Genomic DNA, 24,929 nt, shown 5'->3' with positions numbered 1-24,929 from the left:
ATGGCGGAAAGACCTCACCATTAATGTCAGGTCAGCAGGAAGTCTTCACACCTTCCGTCACAGACTGAAAACTCACCTGTTTCGACTACACCTCGACCAATAATAAAAAAGAAACTTTTAAAATAATTTGTCTGTATGTAACACTAAATTGGTTGGCTAATTTTGAAGCTAATTGTTGACGTTTTATTGTGTTGTTTATGTATGTAACACTTACATTGGTTGGGCTTATTTGGAGCTATTGTTCTGCACTTAAAATGATTTCACCTATTTGAAGCTAATGTACTTGCAAGATTCTTGCTGTTCGGAGTTGTATTCTCATGATTGTTTGCACTGATTGTAAGTCCCTTTGGACAAAAGCGTCACTTAAATGCTTCTAACAACATGTTTTCATGCATGGTCTGATTTTGCTATCCAAGTGAGCCAAAATCATCAGTTGTTTTGAAGATTAGCTAAGATTTAGATCCAAGAATTAGAATTAGATCCAAATCAGACTAGGATATTTGTCATAAGTAATGACTTTTTAGTGGACGGGAAAGAAGAATTCATTGCCTTTAAATTTTCCTCTTGTAAATCTCTTTTTTGGCTTGCTTAAGGTCTGCTGTCACCCCAGTTAACTTGCTGCTCTACTCTTTAGCTCATGAAAACAAATAAAAACCTCATCATGCTAAGATTAAAATAGGAAATCCCATTACAGTGCTCTCCAGCACAGCACATTCAAAAACATTTAGAATTAGAATTTAGAATTTTAGAAAAAGACATTATATTGAAAATTCAGCACATATTTGATTCACTAATTGTAGAATTTATTTACATTAGATCATAGATTCTGCATTGAAACAGTTCCCCCAGTTTGTATGCTCAGGTCATTAGCATGCAGCATCCCCCAGCTTAATCCTAAACATTCACTTTCATGTGAATTATCATATTGTCTCATTCAAATAAGAGTCTGAATTTTGCATCAGTCTAAACATCACAGAGACAGACAGCGACAGAGAGACTGACTGACTTGGTCAATTTAACAAAAAGAGAAAGATTACAGTTAGCCAGCTGTGCAGAACTGCAAATCCAGAAACAGATTGAAGGAAAATTGAGTTTGTGAAAGGAATGATGTGAGGGATTAAGACACATCTACTGTCCGTGCACGGACACTAATCATACCAATGAATTCACAGTCGTTCTCAGAGAGAGCAGACAGCACATCAAAAATGAACCCAACTCAAGGAAATCCTTTTACCATTGTTTACTGCAAATATTTTAAATGCTCAAACACGAGAAAACACTTTTCATCACATACATTCACTTACTGTATACGTTTACAATGCTCATCTGTAGTGCATGCAGTGTCCAGAGAGGACTTTTACATTCCATTGCAGACAGAAACAGTCCCTTGCAGCTATTAAATAAAGGATAAAAGCTGATAAAGAAACAAAGAGCCTGTGGTCCAGCAAATCTTCTTCTATTATTCCAATGAGCATGAAGCTCAAATAATCCAATTGTAGGTCAGCAGGGTTTGTCATTAATTGTATTCCTGTCACTGGATGCTTTCTGTTGACCTCTGCCTGTCAGTTCACTAGCAGTCATGCAGGTCAAACATGTGGAAAGGTTTGTACTGCAGGGAAGGGTAGCCTTTAATATCCTACAGAATTGCTGTATATTAAGTTATTTAATGTCTTAAAAATAAGATGAAAAGATGCTAAAGATGATGGTAAAATAAATATAATTAATTAATTGCTCCATACAGTTTTACTTCCTTGCACTATAAGGCCTTACAGTACCCAATATCACATAACAAGGATATGAATCCACGTGCATTCACACACCCTGGAGAGGTAATGGCTACTCAACTGCACACTTAAATGGCATGCTTAACTGCACTTAGGCTCATTTCTCTTCTTGTTCATGCTACCCAACATCGCCACGTGATCAACTGCCTCCAACAACACATTAAGCCAGTGGTCCAGCATCATGGCAGCACTGTGATGTTAAGAGCCTTTCATGCAGCTATAAACTATACCAGTGATAATATCATAGTATAGATAAGAACATTTACAGTTTAATGATATAGTCTAACTAAAGACTGAATGCAGTTTTACATTGCACAGTATTAATCGGGCAGCTCTCTGATGGTTTCAGGCCGGAAGCCCTCCTATACTACTAGCTTCCCATGAATATCATTTGGCAAACACTCAACTAACACATGTGGATTTCAATTAGAACACGTTGTGTATCAGTTGCCAAAATGTTGTGTATGTGTGTATACTCTCTTCTTATAAACTGTCCCTCTGATAGTGAGCTTCATCAGCTAAGACATAAAGTCCTAACTGGATGATGAGGAAGGTGTAAAACCGTTACTTCTACTGTGAAAACTGTCATCAAACTGCAGAAAATCAACAATGCAGCATCAAACTTTAGATGTTACAGAGTGAGCTGCTTATATTTCTTCTTGTGCTCTTGTTGAGGTTTGCTCAATTATTCAGCAGAACCTCTATGTATAGTCGCTCATGAAAAAAGGGAGTGTATCAATAATTCACTGGTATATCATTTAAAAATAGTCAACAACACAATGTGAGATGTGTATGCTTAAGAAAGGTTAGAGTGAGACGAAGGAAAAATGGAGGAGTGTGATGGAAATGGACAGATAAGTTTAGCCAGAGTAATGAAGAAACTTCCAATTTGACAAAAACTATATTCAAAGTGAAAGGTCATCTGTCCATATCTCTGGCTGGTAAATATAATATGATAATATTGATGGGTTTCTTAGGGTCTATTTGGAAATAATGAATAATCATTTATCTCTTCAAGTTTAGCTGTCACAGTGGGGTTAAAAAGAGGACCCAAGCAACACAACACACAACAGGCAGGTTGCAAACAAAAAGCACGCTTTAATAAACAAAGCTGAGTAAAACACAACGGTATAAAACCAAACTGAGGGAGCGAAGGCAACAGAAAACAGGACAAACAAGGTTGGCACGAGGCAACACCAGGATCACTGCAGGGATAAACAAAGAAGGAACGACCACACCAGGAAACATACACGACGAACCGACAAGGAACATAAAGACAGGAGTTAAACGAGACACAAGGTGAGTGTTCTTACAAAATAAAACAGGAAATAGAAAAACTAAAAGCCAGGAACATGACATCAGATATACAACAAATATTAACAATACACATGAGGACAAAAAGGGATTCTGACATAAAAAAAATTCATTTGACATTTTCCAAATAAATATTTCTTTATAGTTTATCATTACTAATACATAAGGTAATGTATCACCTATGGTCCCTGTGTTCCAGCATAAACTCATTTCCAGTGTCCCATATTTTATAGGTAGTGCAATAGCTAGAGAACAGGTCATTCTGATTGCTGCCCCTCTTACAATCTCTCTGCCTTGCCTTTCCTTCAGCTTCATGATGGATTGCCTCCCATTACCTCCCACTGGCCTTGCCTGAGGTAATTCTATTTGTGCTATTGTTGCACAACACATCCCAGCAATTAAATCCACAATCATGATTTGCTTTTGCAGTACATCACTTGTGTATATGTGTAATTTCTAAAGGATAACACTTACTGATCAGTCCTTAAGCCCCCGTTAACTATCCAATTTCATCTTATCTGAAAACACAGCTCCATTTTGCTCTGCTAATAACAATTGGCCTAAAAAGAAACAGATGTTTTACTGCTTTTAGACATTTTTACACATTTACAGCCAATGTCTCACTACCACATACAGAAGGTTCTTGAAAGGTAATAAAGATTAAATCAGTGTCCTACGTACAATCAAATCAAATATATATAGTAATGTCAATAATGAGGAGAGTTCTGCTCATTAAAACTTTAATGGTGCAAGGTGTAATGCCTGGCCACATGCTCCAAACAAATAGGGGGCAGCATTTCACCTCTACTACTGGGTCCATGTGATCTAAATTTACAGTCATCAGTTACTACTACTAACTAACAGCAGGGCAAGAATACGCAAACTGCTGCAACTCAGAGGCAGTCAAAATAGCTCCACTATCTTATAATCTAAACATGAGGCGTAGGCCTATAGTTTAGGTCAGCTATATTTTATTTTGTGCCACTAACCAGGGGCTTAACACTTCTTGTACCTTTTGATAGTTTGTTTATTGCACTAAATCAAGAAAACAAGAAAACAACCCCCACCTTTGTCTCGTCCTCCTGTCTCGTCCTGAGACCTTCAGACAGACCATTTAGATGCTCAAATTCAGCCAGCAAAGATCCCAGTGCCTGGTTTAACCTGTGTGGCGGCAGCAACAAAAAGATTGCTGATCTGGTGTGGAGTCGCAGTTTTCCGGGATCAGATGCTGGGGTTTGTGCTGGCTGAATTTGAGTTGCAACTGACAATAACTGAAGGTCTGTCTCCAAGAGCTAACACCTACTTCCTCCCGGAGAAGTAGTCTCCTGGCAGCGGGAAGGAGGAAACGGTCCAATAAACAAGCTATCAAAACGTACACGGAGCCTGTACCGTCAACATGGTTGACAAGCTATCAGGCCAGCTTTACTTCTTCATAATCTCAAATTGGACTATTTCTACGTTCTCTAGACTGAGGGAAGGCTGGGTGCTACATTGACTCACTCTGGCGGTACGTGGAATTGCAAGATTGGACGGTCCAGGGCTAGCTGGTTAGCATGCTCATTTCGGAAGATATCTCTGCAACACAATAAATAGATGTCTTTGACATTCCCAACACCCATTGTGGAATAATTATTTTTGCATGAATAAACTACAGATCAGGGACTGCAGATGAAAAGAACTGCGACTGGAAAAGATTCCTTGAGGCTTTATCCATTTTTGATAAAGTAAGCTTGGTCCTTTGATAATTTCAGGAAGAGAGTCTGGCCAATGAAAAACAATTGAGAAAATCATTAAATGTCTATTGGCAAAACGTCCCAGAATAGTGCCTGCATTTCTTTCTACATTACTTGAGACTCTTGCATCTGTGTCTTCTTAACAATGTATGTTGCATGCTCTGGCAATCAGATGCAGATTATCAGCTTGGTTCATAGCTCTGATTTATGATAAGATGATTTCATGGCAGACCCAGTCAACTTTGAAATCAATTTATAAATTTATAAATAAATGCAACCAGATTTTCCTGATTTTTCCCCCATATTTGGAAACTACTGTATGTACATAATAAACATTTGTGTGCTTTGATTTGTAAATGCTTTTCCTCTTAAGCGGTGCAGTTTCTCATGTTTGACACACGCAGTACATTGTAGGGTTGCCTGGTTTTGTGACCGATGCACCTACGATTCAGTCCCTGACCTCTTTACAAGCTAAAATGTGTTGCAAATTAGAATCCTAACCACATTTGAAATGACTAGCCATGTTGTTTCCTTTGAAACACAACTTAGTTACATTTCAGTCTTTTGACAAGTGTTGTTTTTATTCTTTTGTTCAAACCATTGATTTTTCATGACTAAATGATGTGAAACAAAAAGTCAGTTCAAGATATACTTTGAGGTGTCTTTCACAAAAGCAATTTAGTCACAGTGAACTAAGTTGAAAACTGTCTGAAATGTCGCTGATAAACTTGTCAATCTGATTTCTGGACATGATTTCACATGGAGGCCTAGCTTGAATGCTAAAGTATATAACAGATATGAGACAGTCATTTGGTTTATCAAGTAAATAAAACACGTTTATATCTTCTTAATAAGCCTGAAAGGAAAGTTTTCCAGATTACCCCCCCCCCCCCAAGAGAGAGAGAAAAACATGTCTATTTTATTTCCAGACAAAAAAGATAAGCACCCCAGAAAACGCAGTTTGTGACAGTCCATCATATTGCAGTCATAGAAGTCAACACTACCGTTGAAAAAGTGATGTATTAGTCCATCATTTGTTCCTTCATTAAAAAGTGCAGCTACGAAATCTCCTACCTCATAATTTACCTTAATTCTAGAGTAGACGACAGGAGTCAGCTTGGTGGTCCTCAAGGACACATCTTCTGATAATAGGCCCGCTGCCATCAAACTTAATGAAAAAGACCTTTGCACACTCAAATCTGAGCAAAAAAAATTAAAAAAGCTAAGATAATATCACAATTTTACCTGATAGGGGTCCTGCCAGCTCTGAATGCAGCCACACTCAGTGGGCCACAGATCACAGCTCCCCCCCTTGGCTCTTACTACCGCCAAGCTGCTGGGGCTTCTGGAGGACGAGCTGTCCAAATGCCAGGTGGCCATCCGGGGCCCCCTACGGGGAAGGGTGGCACCGGCAGGGACGGATCTGTAAAGGTATCGCTGGCATGTCTGCTTGTGGTGGTGATTGTTGGGTTGCTGAAGATGCCAGCTGAAGGAACATGGCAGCTCCCCACAGTCCCCCCTTCCATCCAAGTCCGCTAAGCAACTCTGTTGTTTGCTCAGGTAAGCAGTCATGCTTACGCCACGCTGACTAACCTCTGCTTACTTCAACACGTCTTTTGCTTCTTTTTGTTCCTCTTCTGTAGGTTTACTGGCAGTTATCGAAAACAAGACGCGGTCCTGCCTGATGTATGAGTCGCTCGCTCTGGCAAAATGAATGATGAATGAACCGACTGGCTTGCTGGCTGCTGTAGCTGTACAGGCTACATAGGGTGTGTGTGTGTGTGTGTGTGTGTGTGTGTGTGTGTGTGTGTGTGTGTGTGTGTGTGTGTGTCAGAGCTTCTGGAGTGAAAAAATGATAAATGAGAGAGAAAGAGAAAGGGGAGGGAGGAAGAGGGAAGAGAGAGATAGAGCGAGATACTCAATGAAAGTGAAATGGACTGAGAGGGAGGGAGCAGAGCTGAGTGAGGTAAGAATGGGGTGAGAGAGAGGGAGAAAGGGGGAGATGAATAAGAGAGAATGATGGAAAGGAGAGACGCACATAACGAGAGACAGAGAGAGAGAGAGACAGAGACAGAGAGAGAGAGAAAGAGAGACAGAGAGAGAGAGAGTGTGCATTGGCTGCCAGCCCTCTGTCAATAAATGACTCAACTGGCAGTGCTGCTTGACAGTATCCATACCTCTAGGCAGAAACAATTGGTAATCGTGCTGCTGAGAATTGGAGGAACAGGAGTTTAAACTACAAATCCCTAGGCTGCTACTGTGGGAGTGGCTGCATCTAAGGGTCAAAGACCAGATGGTAAAGAAGATTGTCCTTGAGAACTCAAAGCTCTGTGACACCAGTTCTGCACTCAAATCAGAAATTCACATTTTTAAAATATTAATAATAGATCAATAATAATGTTTAATGTAAAAGGAGTATTTATTTTTAACGACAAACCCACAGAAAATAATCAGAAAGCGCTGCAGTTTCCTTCAGGTCTACTGAGATTTGTAGCCTCTTTTAGCTCAATGTTTTTGTTTACACAATTCTCACCAGAGGCCTGTAATATGAAGCGAGTTCAACACAGCCAGGATATATTTGTGTCACCTTGCTTCACTATCAACCACGATCCCGCTAAATTGTTCTATGACGTGCTTTCACCTGGTGAGTCAACCCAGGGTCTCTCAGTCTGGATATGAGCTCGTTCACATTAAAGGGCGGGCTTTGCAGCGTACGACCAATCATAAACAGGGACAAGTGCACTGTCAGCAGAACAACACATTTGAATGAAGAGCAAACTACAATATTAGCCAAATACAAAGAAGCACAAAACCCAGGTTAAAAGTAACAGTTTAAACTGCCATATGCAGGAAGGACAGCTGGCAAAAAATCTCCGACTATGTGAACGTGTAAATGAATAGATACATGATGCTTAGGGCACAAGTAGATCTTGCTATAATTACATTTGTCTATTCCAATTTATGAAGGTGTTGCTTAGATGTATTCTTATAGAATATAAGATATAGATATAAGATGATCCGCTTAAAATTATGACGTGTACTCAGCTGCAACCCCGGCGGTGTAAAACGGACTTGGGAGTATATACATTTTGTAGAAAAACATAATTCAAAGCGGTAAGCAGACTTTCTTTCATATGAAGCTCAGCGTAAGTTCTATAAGGAAGACTACCTTCATTTATTCATTCTCTTTTCTCTCCCTCACTCCTCCAGCTGCTTCTCATCAGATCATTATGGGCGTCCACTCTTTAAGGCAGGGGTGTCATTTTATTTCAGGGGCCACATACAGCCCGATTTGATCTCAAGTGGGCCGGACTAGTAAAATCATATCATAATAACCTATAAATAACGAGATCTCAAAATGTTTCCCTTTGTTTTAGTGCAAAAAAAGTACAAGTACATTCTGAAAATGTTCACATTTAATGAACTATCTTTTTACAAAACATTATGAACAACCTAAAAGTGCAATTTCAACAATATTATGCCTCAGTTTATCATTTAGTTGCATTACAACTCACAGATCACAGTGTATCAGGCACAACACATTTAGTCACAGGTATCTGGAACAATTTTACCTTATGATCAAAACAACTTGTCAAGTTATAGAAATAATTTAAAAATGACATTCATTTCCACATCTGTGTAGTAATGCTGACACACCACACAATACAAACTAAAGTGGCAACTATTAAGGAAGAAGGTTAAGTTATCCCCCTGCCTTGTAAATGTATATAATGTATACATGAAAAATACATGAAGGTTGCGTCTCTCTGTACTGCAGCTGCTGACTGACATTATATTTCACACTGTTCAATGTCTTTAAATATTTCCACAGTAAGTATTAATTTTCACAGAAATATATTCTTACAGAAATATATAATGTGCAAAAGTGTCTGAAGCAGCATTTTACATTAAGTAGGCTTACTCACTGTTTAGTTTGCTCCTGAAACTTGGCATCTTGTAGCGTCACAAGTGCATCAATATCAGGTGTCAAATCCTGAGTAGCAGCCAATTTCAGGATGTCATTTAGGTGCCTGTATGTGAGCCTAGAGCGCAGCTTTGTTTTATTGATGCTCATTACAGAGAAAAGTTGTTCACAAAGGTAGGTAGTCCCAAACATGCACAAAACCTTTGCAGCGAGGGCTGTCACTGTGGAGTAGCCTGGCAAGAGATGCTGATGTGTCCAAGCCCGTTGAGGCAAATTTGTCCTTCAAATCTGACTCACACTGCAAGCCAATTACTTCACGTTGGATGTCGACGGGCAGATCAGAAGCCTTGACCGTGAATGGCGAGTGAAACACTGCAGTATGGCTTTGATGCAAATGCTATTTTGCTAGAAATAAGGTAGCTAGCGTTTACTGCTGCATCACCGATATCTCGGCTACGGGTAACAACAGACTGCTGTTTCTTCAGACAATTCATTTATCTCCTCAATTGTCCTCTGTTGTATTTTTCGCCATGATGAGTCTCATAGTGGCGCCAAATATTATATTCTTTGAGCACTGAAACCTGCTGTGAACACACCAAGCAAACAGATTTCCCACTCACCTCTGTGAATAAATAGGAAACAGTCAATTTTTCTTGGAAAACTCTACACTCCGTGTCCACTTTTCTTCTTTTTTGACAATGAGGCTAAGTTGACAGAACCCGCAAGCTCCAGAAGTTTTTTTTACCAGCAGCTCCAGCATGAACAGTTTGCTTGCTTGGCAGTGTTGTGTGCGACCCCCAGTGGACACATTTGAAACAGCAGTTACTTTTATTGAAAAATTGCAGTTAATGTCTTCGCTGTAATTTTTTAACTTTGCAAAATTAACCGGCGGGCCGGATTGGACCCTCTGGCAGGCCGGTTCTGGCCCGCGGGCCGTATGTTTGACACCCCTGCTTTAAGGTAACCAACTACATTTTGCCACGATCTCAAACAGCCAATCATGGTACTGCTGTACTTTAAATCTGTTCTCCTCTCTGCTGCCGTCAGCTGTTATTCAGGCAATATTGCTGCAGTTTACCTTATTCTCCAGTTCCTCTTGGTAGTCAAGCCTATGTCTGATTCTTTAGCAAGAGGAGACAAACTGATCACCACCAAACAGCCTCTGGCTGTTCCAGCCAAGCGTACATGTATGCTTTCGGTCCTCAGTTGAACCACCTCATCAGCGTCTTCATCGCCGCCAGGCCTCTACGTTGCAGCTGCCTCAGGTTTTAACCAGCTTCACACCCATTCTGCCTCAAGCCGCTCACCTGCGGCGTCTCTGTTTAACTCAAGGTAAAGACATGCATCTTAGGATAAGACAAAAATATGACCAGCTTCAAAGGTTCTGGTTGTTTTTCGGCATCTAAGTGAAGTGAGCTGCTCCGGTATCCAGAGAGAAGGCATCCACTTTCATGGAACACCCTTGATGTGGCATGACGGCCATTCTGCAAATTTGCCATTAAAACAGGAAGTTGGCGTAACTATAAAGTACACACTTCAAATGGACCCAAATCTCACACGCATTATAAGGGATCAGTCCTGAGGACTTTTACAGCTCAAAATCAAGTCATAGTCATAGCGCACCTCCTGGCAACAGGAAGTCAGCCTCATGCGACAAACATCATCCTTTACATGAAAATTACATTGTGCGGTCTACACATGATAGAGAGTAACAGAATGTGTGTTTTCTATCACCACATAGTGCACACAGGAAGAGGTGCAAGATTCATAATATCTAATTTCCAGCATATAACACTCAATGCAAGGAATAATGTTCACTCGTGTGCACGGCAATGCACTGCAACGTCAACCGGTGTCCACAGTACCCTGAAGTGCGTGGATGTGCGAGCACCCGTTAATTGTGGCTCGCAGCTTTAATTAATGTCATGTTTTTAGCATCTAATGCGAAGGTGCTTGCTCCTTAATCATGCTTGCACAGATTAATATGTTTCATGCATATAACTGGTGGTGATGTTTTGGCTTCACTGCACTTGCGCTCACCATCCCCTTATGATTTCCCGGCTCACGTCCTCCTGGTCATATTAATTCATCAGATCATTGTCTTATATCAAAACCATATTTAGAGCATTACTATTGTAGCAAACAACCACTTGCTACGTAAAGATATAGCAGAGTAATAACTACCTGAGAAGAGAATAAAGTCACACTCTGTCTGTGTATGGTAACCCAAGCTTTACAAAGCAGGGCCATCCATTGTAATCTATTATGTGATAATTCAATTGTACGCTCATCGTCTGCTACACATCCTACATTCACCCCGATATTGGCGCTGTTCTCGCAAATCAACCTCTTTGAAGGCCTATTTCATTCGCTAATGTTGTCACATTTCACCAATTCCAGTCATGACTATATTGCTACTATTGCTATTTCTATCTATATCGTTTATTCATCCAATCTGGTCATAGCCGACCATAGCATTGACACATCTGATTTAGTTTATTCAGCTTTTCTGGCCATAGCTGAGCTAGCATTATCGAACCATCATACACAGAATAAGGAATATAGGCGTGCACCTATATGGGGAAGTGATGTTATAAGCCTGTTAATTTACATATTCACACTTAAATTGTGTTGATTTTAGCTGGATTTGAAAATAACTTATTTGTTTTATCTCGCTGTGATTCGTCAGTAGACGATGCTTTTATATGAGTTAATCTCTTATCTCGAACATAACCTGCTCCGGAGCAGGTCGACATGGCGATCTACCCCCGGTAGACCAACCAGGTGAGGAGTGAGGTCAGAAGGTGTAAGGCGAGAAAGGCTGTGGGTCCAGATGGCATCAGCTCAAGGCTCCTTAAATCCTGCGCCGACCAACTGTGCGGGATTGTGAAGCTATTGTTCAACCTGAGCCTAAAGCAACTGTGGAAAACATCTTGTGTGGTACCTGTGCCAAAGACCCCCCTCCCCCACCACGGGACTTCAACAGCTACAGGTCGGTGGCGCTGACATCACAGCTGATGAATACCCTGGATAGGCTTGTCCATGGCTATCTTTGGCACCTTGTGAGACCACGATGGACCCACTTCACAACCTGGTATCGGGGTGGATGACGCTGTCATCTACCTGATGCAGAGTTCCCTCTCTCACCTGGAGAAGGCTGGGGGTCGTATACTATGAGAATAATGTTCTTTGATTTCTCCAGTGCCTTCAACACCATTCAACCCAGGCTGCTGGGGGACAAGCTGGAGCGCTCAGTTGTGGACCATCACCTCACTAGCTGGATTCTGGACTACCTCACCAACCGTCCACAGTACGTGAGGACCCGGGAGTGTCACTCGGACACGTTTGTTTGCAGCACGGGGGCCCTCCAGGGAACGGTTCTGGTGCTGTTTCTCTTCACCCTCTACACTGCAGACTTCACCTACAACATAGCAAAGTGTCACCTGCAGAAGTTCTCTGATGACTCTGCTATTGTCGGCCTCATCTCTGATGGGGATGACAAGGAATACAGAGAGTTGACACAGGACTTTGCCCTCTGGTGCCAGAGGAACCACCTCCTGCTCAACACAGGGAAGACCAGGGAGCTTGTGGTGGACTTCAGGAGGGGCCATCATTCTCCCCCAACACCAGCGGACGTACTGGGAACGGACATTGAGATTATAAAATGTAGGTCCTTTCTCTCGGCAGTGGTCAGACTGTACAATCCCCACGGTCCCTGGTATACCACCACACCAAGAACAGACTATTCCACTGCTGTGCAATTATCACTGCCATGTGCAATATCCATTTTTTATAATCTGTGCAATTGTCACTGCCATGTGTTTTATCAACCACTTTGTACTTTAATTTTTTTTTTTTTTTGGTATATTACTTTTATTCTAGTGTATTCTATTTAACTAGTGTGTACTCGTCACTTTACTTCATATGTTCTTTTACTGTAAATTTCCCCATTGTGGAACTAATAAAGGATTTCTGATTTTGATTCTGATAAGATGTAAAGCACCGTTGTAGGACTGAAACCCATTAGGGTTAACCCTGAAGTTACTTCGCTAACCCCAAATCCTGCTTCATAGTACAGCTCAACATCCTGCAGCAGCAGACAGCTTTTTTCAGTAAAAAGCTCTGATAAACACACTAAATGCTATTTTTCTGAGGAATTGGTGGATACCAAAAACAGAGCCAAACGGAGGATAACCTACACCACCTACTGTGGACACAAACACAACTCCAAATGAATGCTAATGCTGCTCTGTGTGTGCTGGATGTGGACAAAAAATAGCTACATAGAGAGTTACATGTATGGCCCTGTGCCTTCTTCTGAGCTACGTCTTAGGGAGCTGATAGTATATCAGACGCCGCCAACAAAAGGCTTTACATGTTTTAAATGTGCAAGACTTTTTTCTATATTCCACATCGGTTACAATATTTCCTTCCTTTCTCACTAGAGCTTCTATTTCACTTAAACTGCATTTCCTGACTCCCACTTTCCCCCACTTCTTCAGTCAGATGGAATAAGGGCCACAGGGCTTTTTAACTGATGCTAAAACATCCAGCTTTAGCATTAACACTACCTGTGATGGGAGAAAATTAAACAAGCCTCACGATGTATATTACTATGGATATTTTGAATTCTCATGTTGTGATAGGAAAAAGAGGTTTAGCTATGACACCTACACCACACAGTACTGTCATCACAAGGTCTGTTATGCGATGCTTTAGTATGTGTGTGGGCGTTATCATTACCATTTTATCTAGTCAGTGATGGAGAATAAAACATCATCGTAGCTGACTGAGGCAGCAAACAGCATGCCCTCGTAGGAGATCGAGCATCAGTGTGTGTGCGTGTGTGTGTGCGTGTGTGTGTGTGTGTGTGTATGATGTAATGAGGGGTGAAGAGTGTGTGTGGGCAGTAGGGCCCATGGTTGGATAGATGGTTGGTCAGTTAGAAAGAAAATGCGCACTTACACAGACCTCTCAGCTCAGTTGCCATTTTTGACTCCCCCCCTTCAGTCCTCCATGTGCTTTTAGGTTTGCCCACAAGCCTAATTTCATAACATGTTGTTGCTTTCCTGCATTGCTGTGCTCTACACCTGATTTTCCCAGACATTATGTTTCAGATACAGTTCCCTCTGCTGCAGTGGTCGGTCAGCAGTAATAAATCAGGTGAAGCAGCTATTTGTTTAAATTTCCATTCCCACCACCCATCTCTGAACAGGAACACCATAAATGACTACATGAGACCAAACATGCAATTTTCAGCTATTCTGATTTTCTTCCATTTTACATGTGGTCTTCTAGTAAATAGAGACAAATGCAATTTGATTGTTTAGCTCCTAAAAAAAGAAAGCAAATCCTTAATAAATATCACCGTAGTTTTTAACAAAAAATAATCCTATATGCTAACAGCCCTCATCACTAGGAGCGGAGATCTCTTCAGGACCTCCTGAGTACCGAACAATGTATTTCAATTTCCACCTCAGCACTGTGGCAGGAACAATTTCACACTCTCCAACCTTGATGTAACTTGTAATGTCTTCACTAAAACCCAAACAAACCAAACAATCAAACAGCCAAATATAAAACAAATACAATGAACACAATAGTCATGACAAATTATATTACTGTATGTAAGCACGATTACAGTAATTGTAGATTCTTCGGAAAAGTAAATCTATGATCAGACACACTGGAGTATTTAACAATAAGGGTGGAGTGTTTCTAAAGTCCATCAGCAACAAACAAAGCCTCATTACTCATATTTGAGGCGCACACTTCATCCGAAAGCAGATTATGATTTTGCTGTAGTCAAATATGCAGCAAAATTGACAAGCAACCTTTTGTAAATTATGCTTGTTGACATGACATATACATCACTACATACTCTGTAAATACTGTGTATACTGTCTACTGTGTGTGCGTGCATGTGTGTATGTGTATGTGTTATTGTCACTCCACTTATATACCATTTGACCCTTGACACAAACTTGGGATGAGCCAATCAAAACCTGACAAGCCTTTGACACTAAGGAACACAATCTTCTGCACCGAGGAGAACTCTTTAATCTCTTTAATGGACCATTTTTCACTCTTGTGCCATCAACATGTGGCCTGTTTTACATTCATAGAGTAAGATTACAGGACATTAACGAACACATGACTAATAGTTACCCGTAAATCATGGCGAGAGATACTTTCACTATAACGCAGCATTGCAAGTAAATGCAGTGGTGCCAGGAACAATGATTTTATGGAGGTATGAAGACCTTTGTATTTTTCATTCAAATATATACATAGAAACATATAGCATATAACATATAGAACATCAAGTGTAAAATCCATGTGCAAATACATTGATTGAAAGACGCAGTGTTCCAGTCATCCAAACAATCTCTTGTCATACAGTCACATATTTGGCCACATTAAAAACTAAATGTAAATGCAATGATATGTGTTAATTGTAGTTGGAAGTATACCCTGAAACTTAAGATGCATTGAAACCTTGTTTAAACTGCATTTTATGCAATACATCAAACTTGCCACTTGGGGGCACTTACAGTTCAGCTTCAAGCTGCAGGGCTGACTAACTAGCAGCATTTAACAAGTATGCTTGAGGGAAATCTGCAGCTCTTGTCACCAACAAGTCATACAGTAATGCATTACTAAGAAGGGGGTAGGAAAGGAGATATAATTTTATTAATGCAGCAGACGTTTTTTCCTGAATGTATGTGTGAATGTGTAAATGTTGATCTCGTGTAAAAGTGCTTTGAGTGGTAGGAAGACTAGAAACGCACTATATAAATGCAAGTCCAGTCCATTTACTATCTCTTTCACCTGTTTATTCTTAGGGCAGGCATGTTCCACTCAGTTACTTCCTAAGGACATATGTGCATCTTCAGCTATAACAAAGATTCAAATAAATCCAATTGTAATTCTGAACAAAACATTTTAGCAAAGTCAAATCTGACTCAGGGATGGATGGGCCATCTGGAGAACTGAGGGTTGTCCTAGAGGGCCGGCCAACCTCCCTGTCACAGCAGCAACACTCAGACAAAACGGCAGAACATTGCCCTATATTGTTTAACCCCACATCAGACTGGTCGTCTCCCTCTTTTTTGTAAAAAATGTTTTGTATACTATGTAATATACATGTACATATGTGAGACCATATGCAGGTGGAGGCATTATACACAAGCATTTGTACTTGAAATCAATATTTGAATGGTGCCTAGCTTCTTTTTTTTATATACAGAATATCTATCGTTGGGATCCTCACAGTATGGAGTTTGAGCTATTGGTCATTTTGTTTTATTAATTTAATTATTAATCAGATTTCCTAATTCATTCATAGTATATTTTATCAGACTACATTAACTGTCTTTCATTTGACTCTTGAGTTTTGTTAATTCAAATGAAAAGTGCGCTTATAAATACAATTTATTATTATTATTATTATTATTATTATTATTATTATTATTATTATTATTATTATTATTATTATTATTATTATTATTATTATTATTATTATTTGTTTGGTACCCCTAGAGGTGACTCAATGTAAATTAAGTCATACTAATTAATAATAATTAGGGTTATCAAATTAGTGCGTTAATTTCGATTAATTAATCACCGATTAACGCAGATTAATCGCGCTTGGCCCAGTGAATGGAAAGTTTACATTAATAAACTCCCGGATGTAACTGTTGATGCTCCGAACCATCGGAACCATCGGAGAACTTCAAACTGAAATATCAACTCAACACAAAGCAATTAGCAGCTAGCTCGGAGCTAGCTAGCACCGCTGCTGATGCTAAAGTGAGCGACACGTCTCGTCATCTCACGCACTTTATGTCAAACTGTTGGGTCGTGTTGTCTAAGATAATTGTGTCAAACAAGATATTGGAGAAATAGTATTGAAATAAAAGACATGTTGACCTTTAAGTTTATAATGCCTACTCATTAATTCACTCATCTTGCAAATCCATTTTTAAATGCTTCTCACAGCAAATATTGATATATGCGATTAATTAAGATTAGATTTGTGATTAATTAATCACAAAGCATGTAATTAATTTGATGAAAAAATGGAATCGCTTGACAGCCATAATAATAATATAATATATTATTTTATTGCAACAGCCATTTTAATGTATTTTTGAGCTAATGCACCTATTTCATTGTAGTGCTAGTTATTATTAACCCCTATTTATGATTATAGTTATTAATTATCATAAATATTTATTAATAACCAGACCCAAACATAATGGTGACACTGGCGTGAGGCGTAGCAGTATCCCAATACTATTTATTGTTTTTAAAGCCGGTATTTGCCTCAGATAAAGATGAGGCTACACCAATATTATTAGTATTATACTATTTGTAGTGGTGCTGCGTAGGATTGCTTCCAAATTGTGTGATCCAAACATTTCTAATAACTCCAGAGCATTGAGCCAAAAATTCACATGTTTTTATCTAACTAAATATTTGGCTTTAATCCATATTTGTTGGCGTTCAGCCTTTCAAAAACAACATTTTCACAGCGGACAAAAAACTGTTTGATCTCCCGCTTGCCACATGTGCTCACAAGGCAAGGCAAGCATTGACAAGTTATATTTATTACAGAAAGTTGATTTAACTAATTTAATCCCTTTCTATACCGTGATGATGTACCCCGGTAAAAAGTTAACCTCTGAACCCTGAAACTCAGGGTTAAACCTAAAGTTACCTCGCTAACCCCAAATCCTGCTTCATAGTTTAGGCCTCCGACCCAAGGCCACCTGTTTACAGGTGTAAATAGATATAAATAAATAAATAAATAAATAAATAGATGTGAATAGAGAACGTGATGTTAGTTTCAGAAGGCATCAACCACTGAGCCGTAAAGGTACTGCCATAGAAATAAATTGGTTTCCAAAATGACTATAAATCGCCCTTGAGTCAAGTTGACCAGATTCAATAAAAGAGATAGAAATAAAAAAGAAGGACAGTTCCGGTTTCATGTATTTTGACGATAACTGTAATAAACTATGGTACACTCCGACTAATACAACTGGGAGCTAACTAAAACTTTCTAAAATATGTCAGAAAATCATAGTTTAGAGTCACTTAAACAATAAATTGTAAACTATGGAACACACAATAAAGAAAAATGGTCAATGGTTCAATAAAGTGTATTTAGAATAGAATATATATTTAATGTCAACAACACATTTAATTATCTATACATATGAGACAGAGGAGACAGACAGACGTCTGGTCACCCTACATTAAGTGCCTCCTTAGAAACAAACCAACCGACTTTTATCACCATCCATTTGACAATGATTCAGAGCAATGTAAGTGTATTTGGACAGCGACATTTGTAATTTTTTCATTGCACACCCAATTTTCTGAACTATAGACCCATATCAAGAGAACATGTGTCACAGGCGAAATACTTGCAAACGGCACTGCATATTGAGATACAATTCTAAATAGCCTCAAGTCAGATATGACTGTTCTCACCATCGTGAACACAGATGCAGTGTAGTTTGGGTCCCAGCAAGAGGTAACTAAAACACAGGATGTTAGTATTCAATGTTTTTTTTAATGGTAAAGTGTAAGGCTAATTACAAATATCACAACTACAGCAGACAGTGACTATGTTCGTTGTCATGGTCTTAACTTTCATTGCTACGCGGATGATGCATCACTGTACATGTCCACTAAAACCATCGCAACTTTCTCCACCCTCACCAACTGCCATACTGAAATGAAAGCATGGATGATTTAACCACACATAACTTCTGCCTCACCGTCAACAACTTCACTTAACTTTGTCTCCTTCTCAACACATACGCAACTTTAGTGAATGTTGTGACTTCCATTTTACATCTCTTACGGAGAACAATGAACCTTCCCTAATCTCCATGCTCACATGGCCGCTAGGCTTAGAAACAAGCTTACATTAACTCATGGACTACTGGAAAGTTTAGTGACAACTGGCCAACAGGGCGCCGGCTCTTTTAAGGGCCAGTATCCCATGGTCAGGATGATCTCTGGCTTTTATCAAGGACTCATAAAGGATATAAGGAAGTGTGCAATGCAAAATTAAACATACACTCATTGATATGTGAGTTCTAGTTAACATTAATACAGAAAAAATGGTTGTTTTTTTAATCACCACGATTTTGATGCAGGAACGACTGAATCATCCGGCTGGTCCGATCAGTCAGATCTGTGGCAGATCCGCGCTGGGAGCTGTCCAGGCCCTTGGCTGAATTGGGAGCCCTCCCGATGAAGTAGTGAACCCGGTGCCAAGTCATAATGCCGCTAAGCACCATGTGTGGAAACCAGTTGCAATGGTTAATCTATCCACCAGGCGTAGTAGTCATTATTGAAACTGAAACAGTTTACTGCTGAAATGCTTCCAACTCAGAGCGGCAAATGATTCATTTGTGGTTGCAGTATTTGTTAAATTCGACCGTTTACCGTCAATAAAATTGGGTCTTTTTCATAAACGTAGGGTTATGATGAAATCAGTTGAAACGGACTGTGTGAAACATATTTTGTGCGTGTAAAGTAAACCCTTTTTACATACAAAACCATAAAAACATAATTTTATGTAAATATGTAGGAGAGAAAGAGTCAGAGCTGTGTATGCTTAATGGCATCCTCGCCACTTATACTTTGTAACATAAAACTACAACTTACAACTAAATTGTTATATAACATAAAGAATAACAACTCATTGATTGTGCAGTCGGGTTTCTATTTAGATTTCAGAGTGTCACTAGAAACTGAATTTGAATAATTTATTTCTGAATTTGTATTGAATAATCACATTGAAAAACTGAATCTGAAACTGTATTTGATCCACATGGGAAATGCAGCTCTATATACTTCCATATTCAGTTCTCACAATTCAAATTTAGTTCTTGCAATTCAATTTCAGATTACTGAGACACAAATCCGGTCATTTAGGAAGAACAATGTGAAGATTCACAGTCCGTTTGTATTTGCTAATGTGGTGCCTGTCTACTAGCAATATTCTTAACTTTTACACAGTTTCAAATACACAATACATTGTTAATGGGTCACAGTAAGTTCTTTTAAAAACACCACCAGCGTTGACTGTCCTATGATTGGCTTGTACTCAAAAATCTGGTGAATGACTGACAGCAATTGCAATGGTACTCAGTGACAAGAGTGTGTGGATAAAGAATTAAGTTGTTAAATTTGACTAATTTAGCGGATGGCTGGTTAGCTAGCTAGCGTGGTAATTCCACCATTATTTCATGCAACGGCAGAAAATGAGCTGAGCTCAACATGGTGCGACAAGAGTGTGTGATGAAATTATATAGACAATATTATTATTTGTAAGCACCCAAGCATGATATATTTTGATCATAAAAACACGGAACGCTTTTCTGTTAGTAGTAGTCACTAAAAATGGATTGTCTAATTGTTTTTTCGTTACCTCAATATTAAAAGTAATTTCTGCACTGATGTATGGTAACGTTAGGTTACACCATGCGTCATCTAACAATATTATTCGGCCGTTTTGTATTTTTTGTTTACTTTATGTAATGATTGAGAAAATGGCTTAAACTAACGTTACACTGTATGAATATTTTTCCATGCCCCACACTGATTCAAAAATACATTTGCCAGTGAATATCTTTACTGCATATTACTTCAGTGATGAACTAAATCCATGTCATTACTATTTTAAGTTAACTTCCTTCCCCCTCGGGTTTCTGTGAGGTATTATTGTTGTTGTCAAAAAGACAACTGGATCTCTTCCTGTTTTCCTCAGAGCTATTATTTTATTTGTTTCTAAACAAACTGCGCAACAGAGACAGTCATAACATATTTTCTGTCTAAGTCAATCGATCTCCTTGTTCATATAGCCTATCTTTAGCAACATAACGACCGCTAGCAGCTTGTTTACTGTCACCGATAGTGTCATTATTCTACAGCCATTACATTGTGCAATTAACATTTACTTCATAATGAGTTACAACAAATCTTTTATCTTTGACACTAAAAATGCAGTTTTTCCAGTTCAGGGAAAGGTTGCTATGACTTTGATGAAATTAATGTGACAAGTTTTTGATATTTATTTAAATGATGTGTTATATTAATTGAGTAGTAGAAAAATAATCTTTAGAATGATCAATACATTTGTAAATAAATAAAAATTAGTCGTTAGATTAATCGACTGCCTGTCGTGGTGCCTAAGGCTTAATTATTTAACATACAACTGATTATTTCTGAAAGCTCGAGTACAATTACTCTACCACATCTTTTCTACCAATTAATTTGTTTATGATGTATGTTTTTGGTGCACCTTGAGGCTCATCAATTATCACCATCCAGGGCCAAACACTAGATCTGGGCCTTTTCCATAGCTGGCCTGCTCCTCTGGGACCTTCTTCACAATCACATCTGTGAATGCAACAATCTATGTATGTTCAGGACTGATGATTTACATATTTTAGGTTCTTTCTTTTATTTAATTTACTATGAAAAGTCTTTAAGTATCTTGATAAGTGCTCTCTAAAAAATGTTATCATTGTTGTATCATTGTTATTATTATTATTATTATTATTATTATTATTATTATTATTATTATTATTATTATCCTTTAAGCATAGTGAATATAGAAGATTAATATGGCATTCATATCTTCCTTGATGTTAACGTAAATAATCATTTATCATAAACCTTTCCAGAGAAAGCTATATATCTCAGTCATTTGAGAAGAGATTTGAATTTGCATTTATATCTGATATATTCCATATTTATATCAGAATGTAATGTTCACCATAGTAAAAGGTGACGGGGTATCAAAATTAATAATGGGCATGTTTTAGACCGACATGTTAAAAAGTCTTACATATTGATAGTATTGTATCCATTGATTGTTATTGCTATTTTAAAGATATTTAAAATTACCCCTAGTTTCCAAGTAACTAAACTCACCATCCTTACAGTGAGACACCCTGTTTTAACAGCTAAAAAACTTTAGTATGTACTGCAAACTGGGGGACACTACACAGTCAATTATAAAGTGAAAAGAATGTATTAATTTGTTTATTCTCCCTCTCTACTACTCTATGCAACTCGAAGAACCATAGTTTAAACCTCAACTGGCAGTTTAAAGTGGAGGTACTGAACACATTAAATTATAAGCATTATTATTGTATTTATGTCACAATCCAGAGAGCAGTGAAAATAAGATGAGTGGAAACCTACTGTATATAAAACAATGCTTGTTGATGTGACAGATTACCAGCCAGCTTCTTCATCAACAAGGCACCTGCTGGATAGACAGCTACATTTCTAATTACATTGCATATAGGAAATGGAACGGGCTGTAAAGTCAGAGGAGCGGTGGACTATTTCATTATTGTTGCATATGTAGCTGTTCTCTCAGAGTGTTTAAACTAACAATGAAGGATCTTGTGGCAGTCATTAAAGAGTTATATTTGTTGAGTGGAGATTAAAATAGCTTTGCCCTATGAGACTGCCCTGCTGCCTCTTGCTCTTTTTACGTGACTATATTTTGTACTTTGGTTTGTCTGCATCTTCTGTTTATCTTGATGCTGCTTTCTTGGCCAGGTTGCCCTTGAAGAGTCATGTTAGTGGGATTCATATACAGTTAGGTAAAGATTGAATAAGTAAAACATGTGTGCTAGTATCTTACAAAATACACCAAGTCATGGCCAATGACTTATTGTCCTATTAATTAGCTAAAGTGCTTGAAAGAAATGTACAATAAAAGCCTAAACATTCTTAACATACGTAATTAAGACCTTGTAACTAAGTGGTGTCAATCAGTTTCCAAGCTTTGGACATGTGCAAGCTCTCTAACCTGTGATGCGTCCTCAGTGCCACAGTGTCTCTTCTTCAGCTTCTCTGTCAGTGTCTGTTTCCATTTGCAGACAGTAACTAGTGAGGGCCATTTCACTGGGCTCAAATTGAGATTGAGCCCCATACTCAGGCTCCCCAGGTCTGGGGCCCAGCCTCGCAGTGTGTCCATGGACAGTCTTTTCTTGAGGGTCCCCAGGCCCTCGGAGCGTGGGGGGGACAGAAGGTTTGGAACACTTCCTCCATGGACAGTGTAGCCCAAGGAGGAGTTGCTCATCATGCTGTCCCACCTTCGCTTCCCCATAAAGCTCATCTTGAACCTGGTTTTGTACATCCAAATGTACCCTGAATGACAGAGGTCACCAAGCAGGTCAGACAGCTTTCTTCAAACAACCAGGCATTCTGTTTTAGTAAAGATATCCCAATGAAGTAAAAAGGTTCAGTAATTTCCCACAACATCTTCAAAAGTAAAATAATCCATGGATCAGCTGTACCTCTAGATTGCAATTTATACTGTTTTCCAAATCTACTTCTCATCCATGAGAAGGAGTACATGTGGATTAGAGGCTCTGCACCGGACACATCTGCACTCTTTACAGCTGTGTTATAGTGTGACACAGTGCATTCCTCACATAGGAGGGCTTTAGAACAATGGATGTAGTGGAACTGTCGAGGACAGATCGCTCTAGGGGAGAGTAAGCAAGGGGAAACACTTGCGACACATACTCAATATATCTGATTGGGTGAGAGCTGCAATGGCTGGCCCACAGACATGGATCCGATTGGATTAGACAGGGAAGAGTGCTGGGTGCTGGAGCCCACTGATATAAATCACATGGGGGCATAATTAATGCCTGAGGGAAGTCAGCTCTGTCAGGAAGCCAAAACTAGATTAGAGACAGATCAATCAAGCACGTCAGGCAAAGAGGTGGAGCAACAGTGGCCCATGTCACAAACAAACATATACCCTTTAAAGCACGAACACACCATAATGAGCAAAAAACAGATGGAAACAACAACAACATAGTCACTGCAGTGAGAGGTAAATCAAATACGATGCTGAACACTGGCTTGGGGCTAATTGAAAATTCTCAGAATATAGCAGCTTTAACCTTTTGTCTCACTCTTTTGTGATTGAAGTAATCAGAGAGTAGAGCATCAGCCTGAAAAGAAAGAGATGAGCGGCTTCATCTACCTGTCTGTCTCCTCCTATTCTTCTTCTCTCACTTTGTGTTCTCCGTCTCTTTCATTTGCTCATTTGCTCATTTACCAATGACCTCTCTCTCTCAGTCCACGACCATATCCCTCCCACACACTTGCCTCTCATGTGTCTTCCTCATTTTCTCCCTGCATGTGTTCATGTGTATCAGGCTGCAGGAGAATGTGTGGATGTTAGAACAACTCAGACCTAAGGCCCGGCCTGCCTGGAAACAGCAACACTCTGTAGGATTAGACTCGCCTGGCATGACATTGATAACAACTTGCAGGTACAAATCAAACTAGGTAGATTGTAAACAGAATATGAAAGATGTACTCTGCTCGCGGCAGACATGTTGAAAGGCTTAAAAATATAAGACAGAAACAGTGTGTGATTGGGTTTTCTGTTTGACTCTATGACACTCAGTTCACCAGATGCTTGATATCGGCACTCTCAAAAACCCACTCGGCAAGGAGCTGGTTCCCACGTAGCAACTGGTTGCTTTGCCACCGGGACATCATGAGAGTAACAACCACAGGAGGGAGAGAGAGAGAGAGAGAGAGAGAGAGAGAGAGAGAGAGAGAGAGAGAGAGATATTTTCATTTGTACAATTACTTTAAAATGAAGTGCTTAAAAAAATATTAGAAAATCTATATATTTAACCCTTGATCATCACAAATTCCTACTTTTTGTATAAAAAAATCATTTTTGCATCACTACCCTTCTATGGCACTACATGGGTAAAAAATGACCCGCATCGACCCACATTGCCACCCCGCTACACCCCCTGGAAATCAACTCATTCAATCATTCAATATTCCAATCATTCATCAAATATCCCGTTCCCGATCACCCCAAATCATATCCCCCCCCCCCCTTAATCCACAAACCAAAATAGTTCCTGCACCACCACATCAGGTCCACACACACGGCCCAAAAACGACCCGTGTACACTAAGTGTGACACAAATTAAAATAAAAGACACACCACAAAAGCAACACCGTCAAAAACTATCATCGCAGCAGAGATCCGAAACAAACAATACATCCAACATCTGAAATCTCCACTCCCCCCTCTGCCACACCCACACACAACACGCATCATCTTGATGCATGCCATGTGCA

The 24,929-nt window shown here is 39.3% G+C and overlaps 1 protein-coding gene across 17 annotated transcripts in view; it reads right to left on the bottom strand.

Moving 5' to 3' along the window:
• Positions 1–24,929, bottom strand: part of dlg2 (discs, large homolog 2 (Drosophila)) — a 229,376-nt gene that overhangs the window by 44,487 nt on the left and 159,960 nt on the right. The window contains exon 1 of one of the 17 annotated variants that reach the window (XM_029449089.1): positions 6,077–6,284. The exons of the other annotated variants lie outside the window; for them this stretch is intronic. Coding sequence (XP_029304949.1) covers positions 6,077–6,211 — 135 coding nt within the window. The 5' untranslated portion in view covers positions 6,212–6,284. Of the gene's footprint in view, positions 1–6,076; positions 6,285–24,929 lie in introns of those variants that run through there. 17 annotated transcript variants of the gene reach the window in all.

This window comes from Cottoperca gobio, chromosome 14, assembly GCF_900634415.1.
Source record: "Cottoperca gobio chromosome 14, fCotGob3.1, whole genome shotgun sequence".
NCBI lineage: Eukaryota > Metazoa > Chordata > Actinopteri > Perciformes > Bovichtidae > Cottoperca > Cottoperca gobio.
Note: the sequence above shows the minus strand (reverse complement) of the source record. Positions and strands in the feature narration are given on the sequence as shown.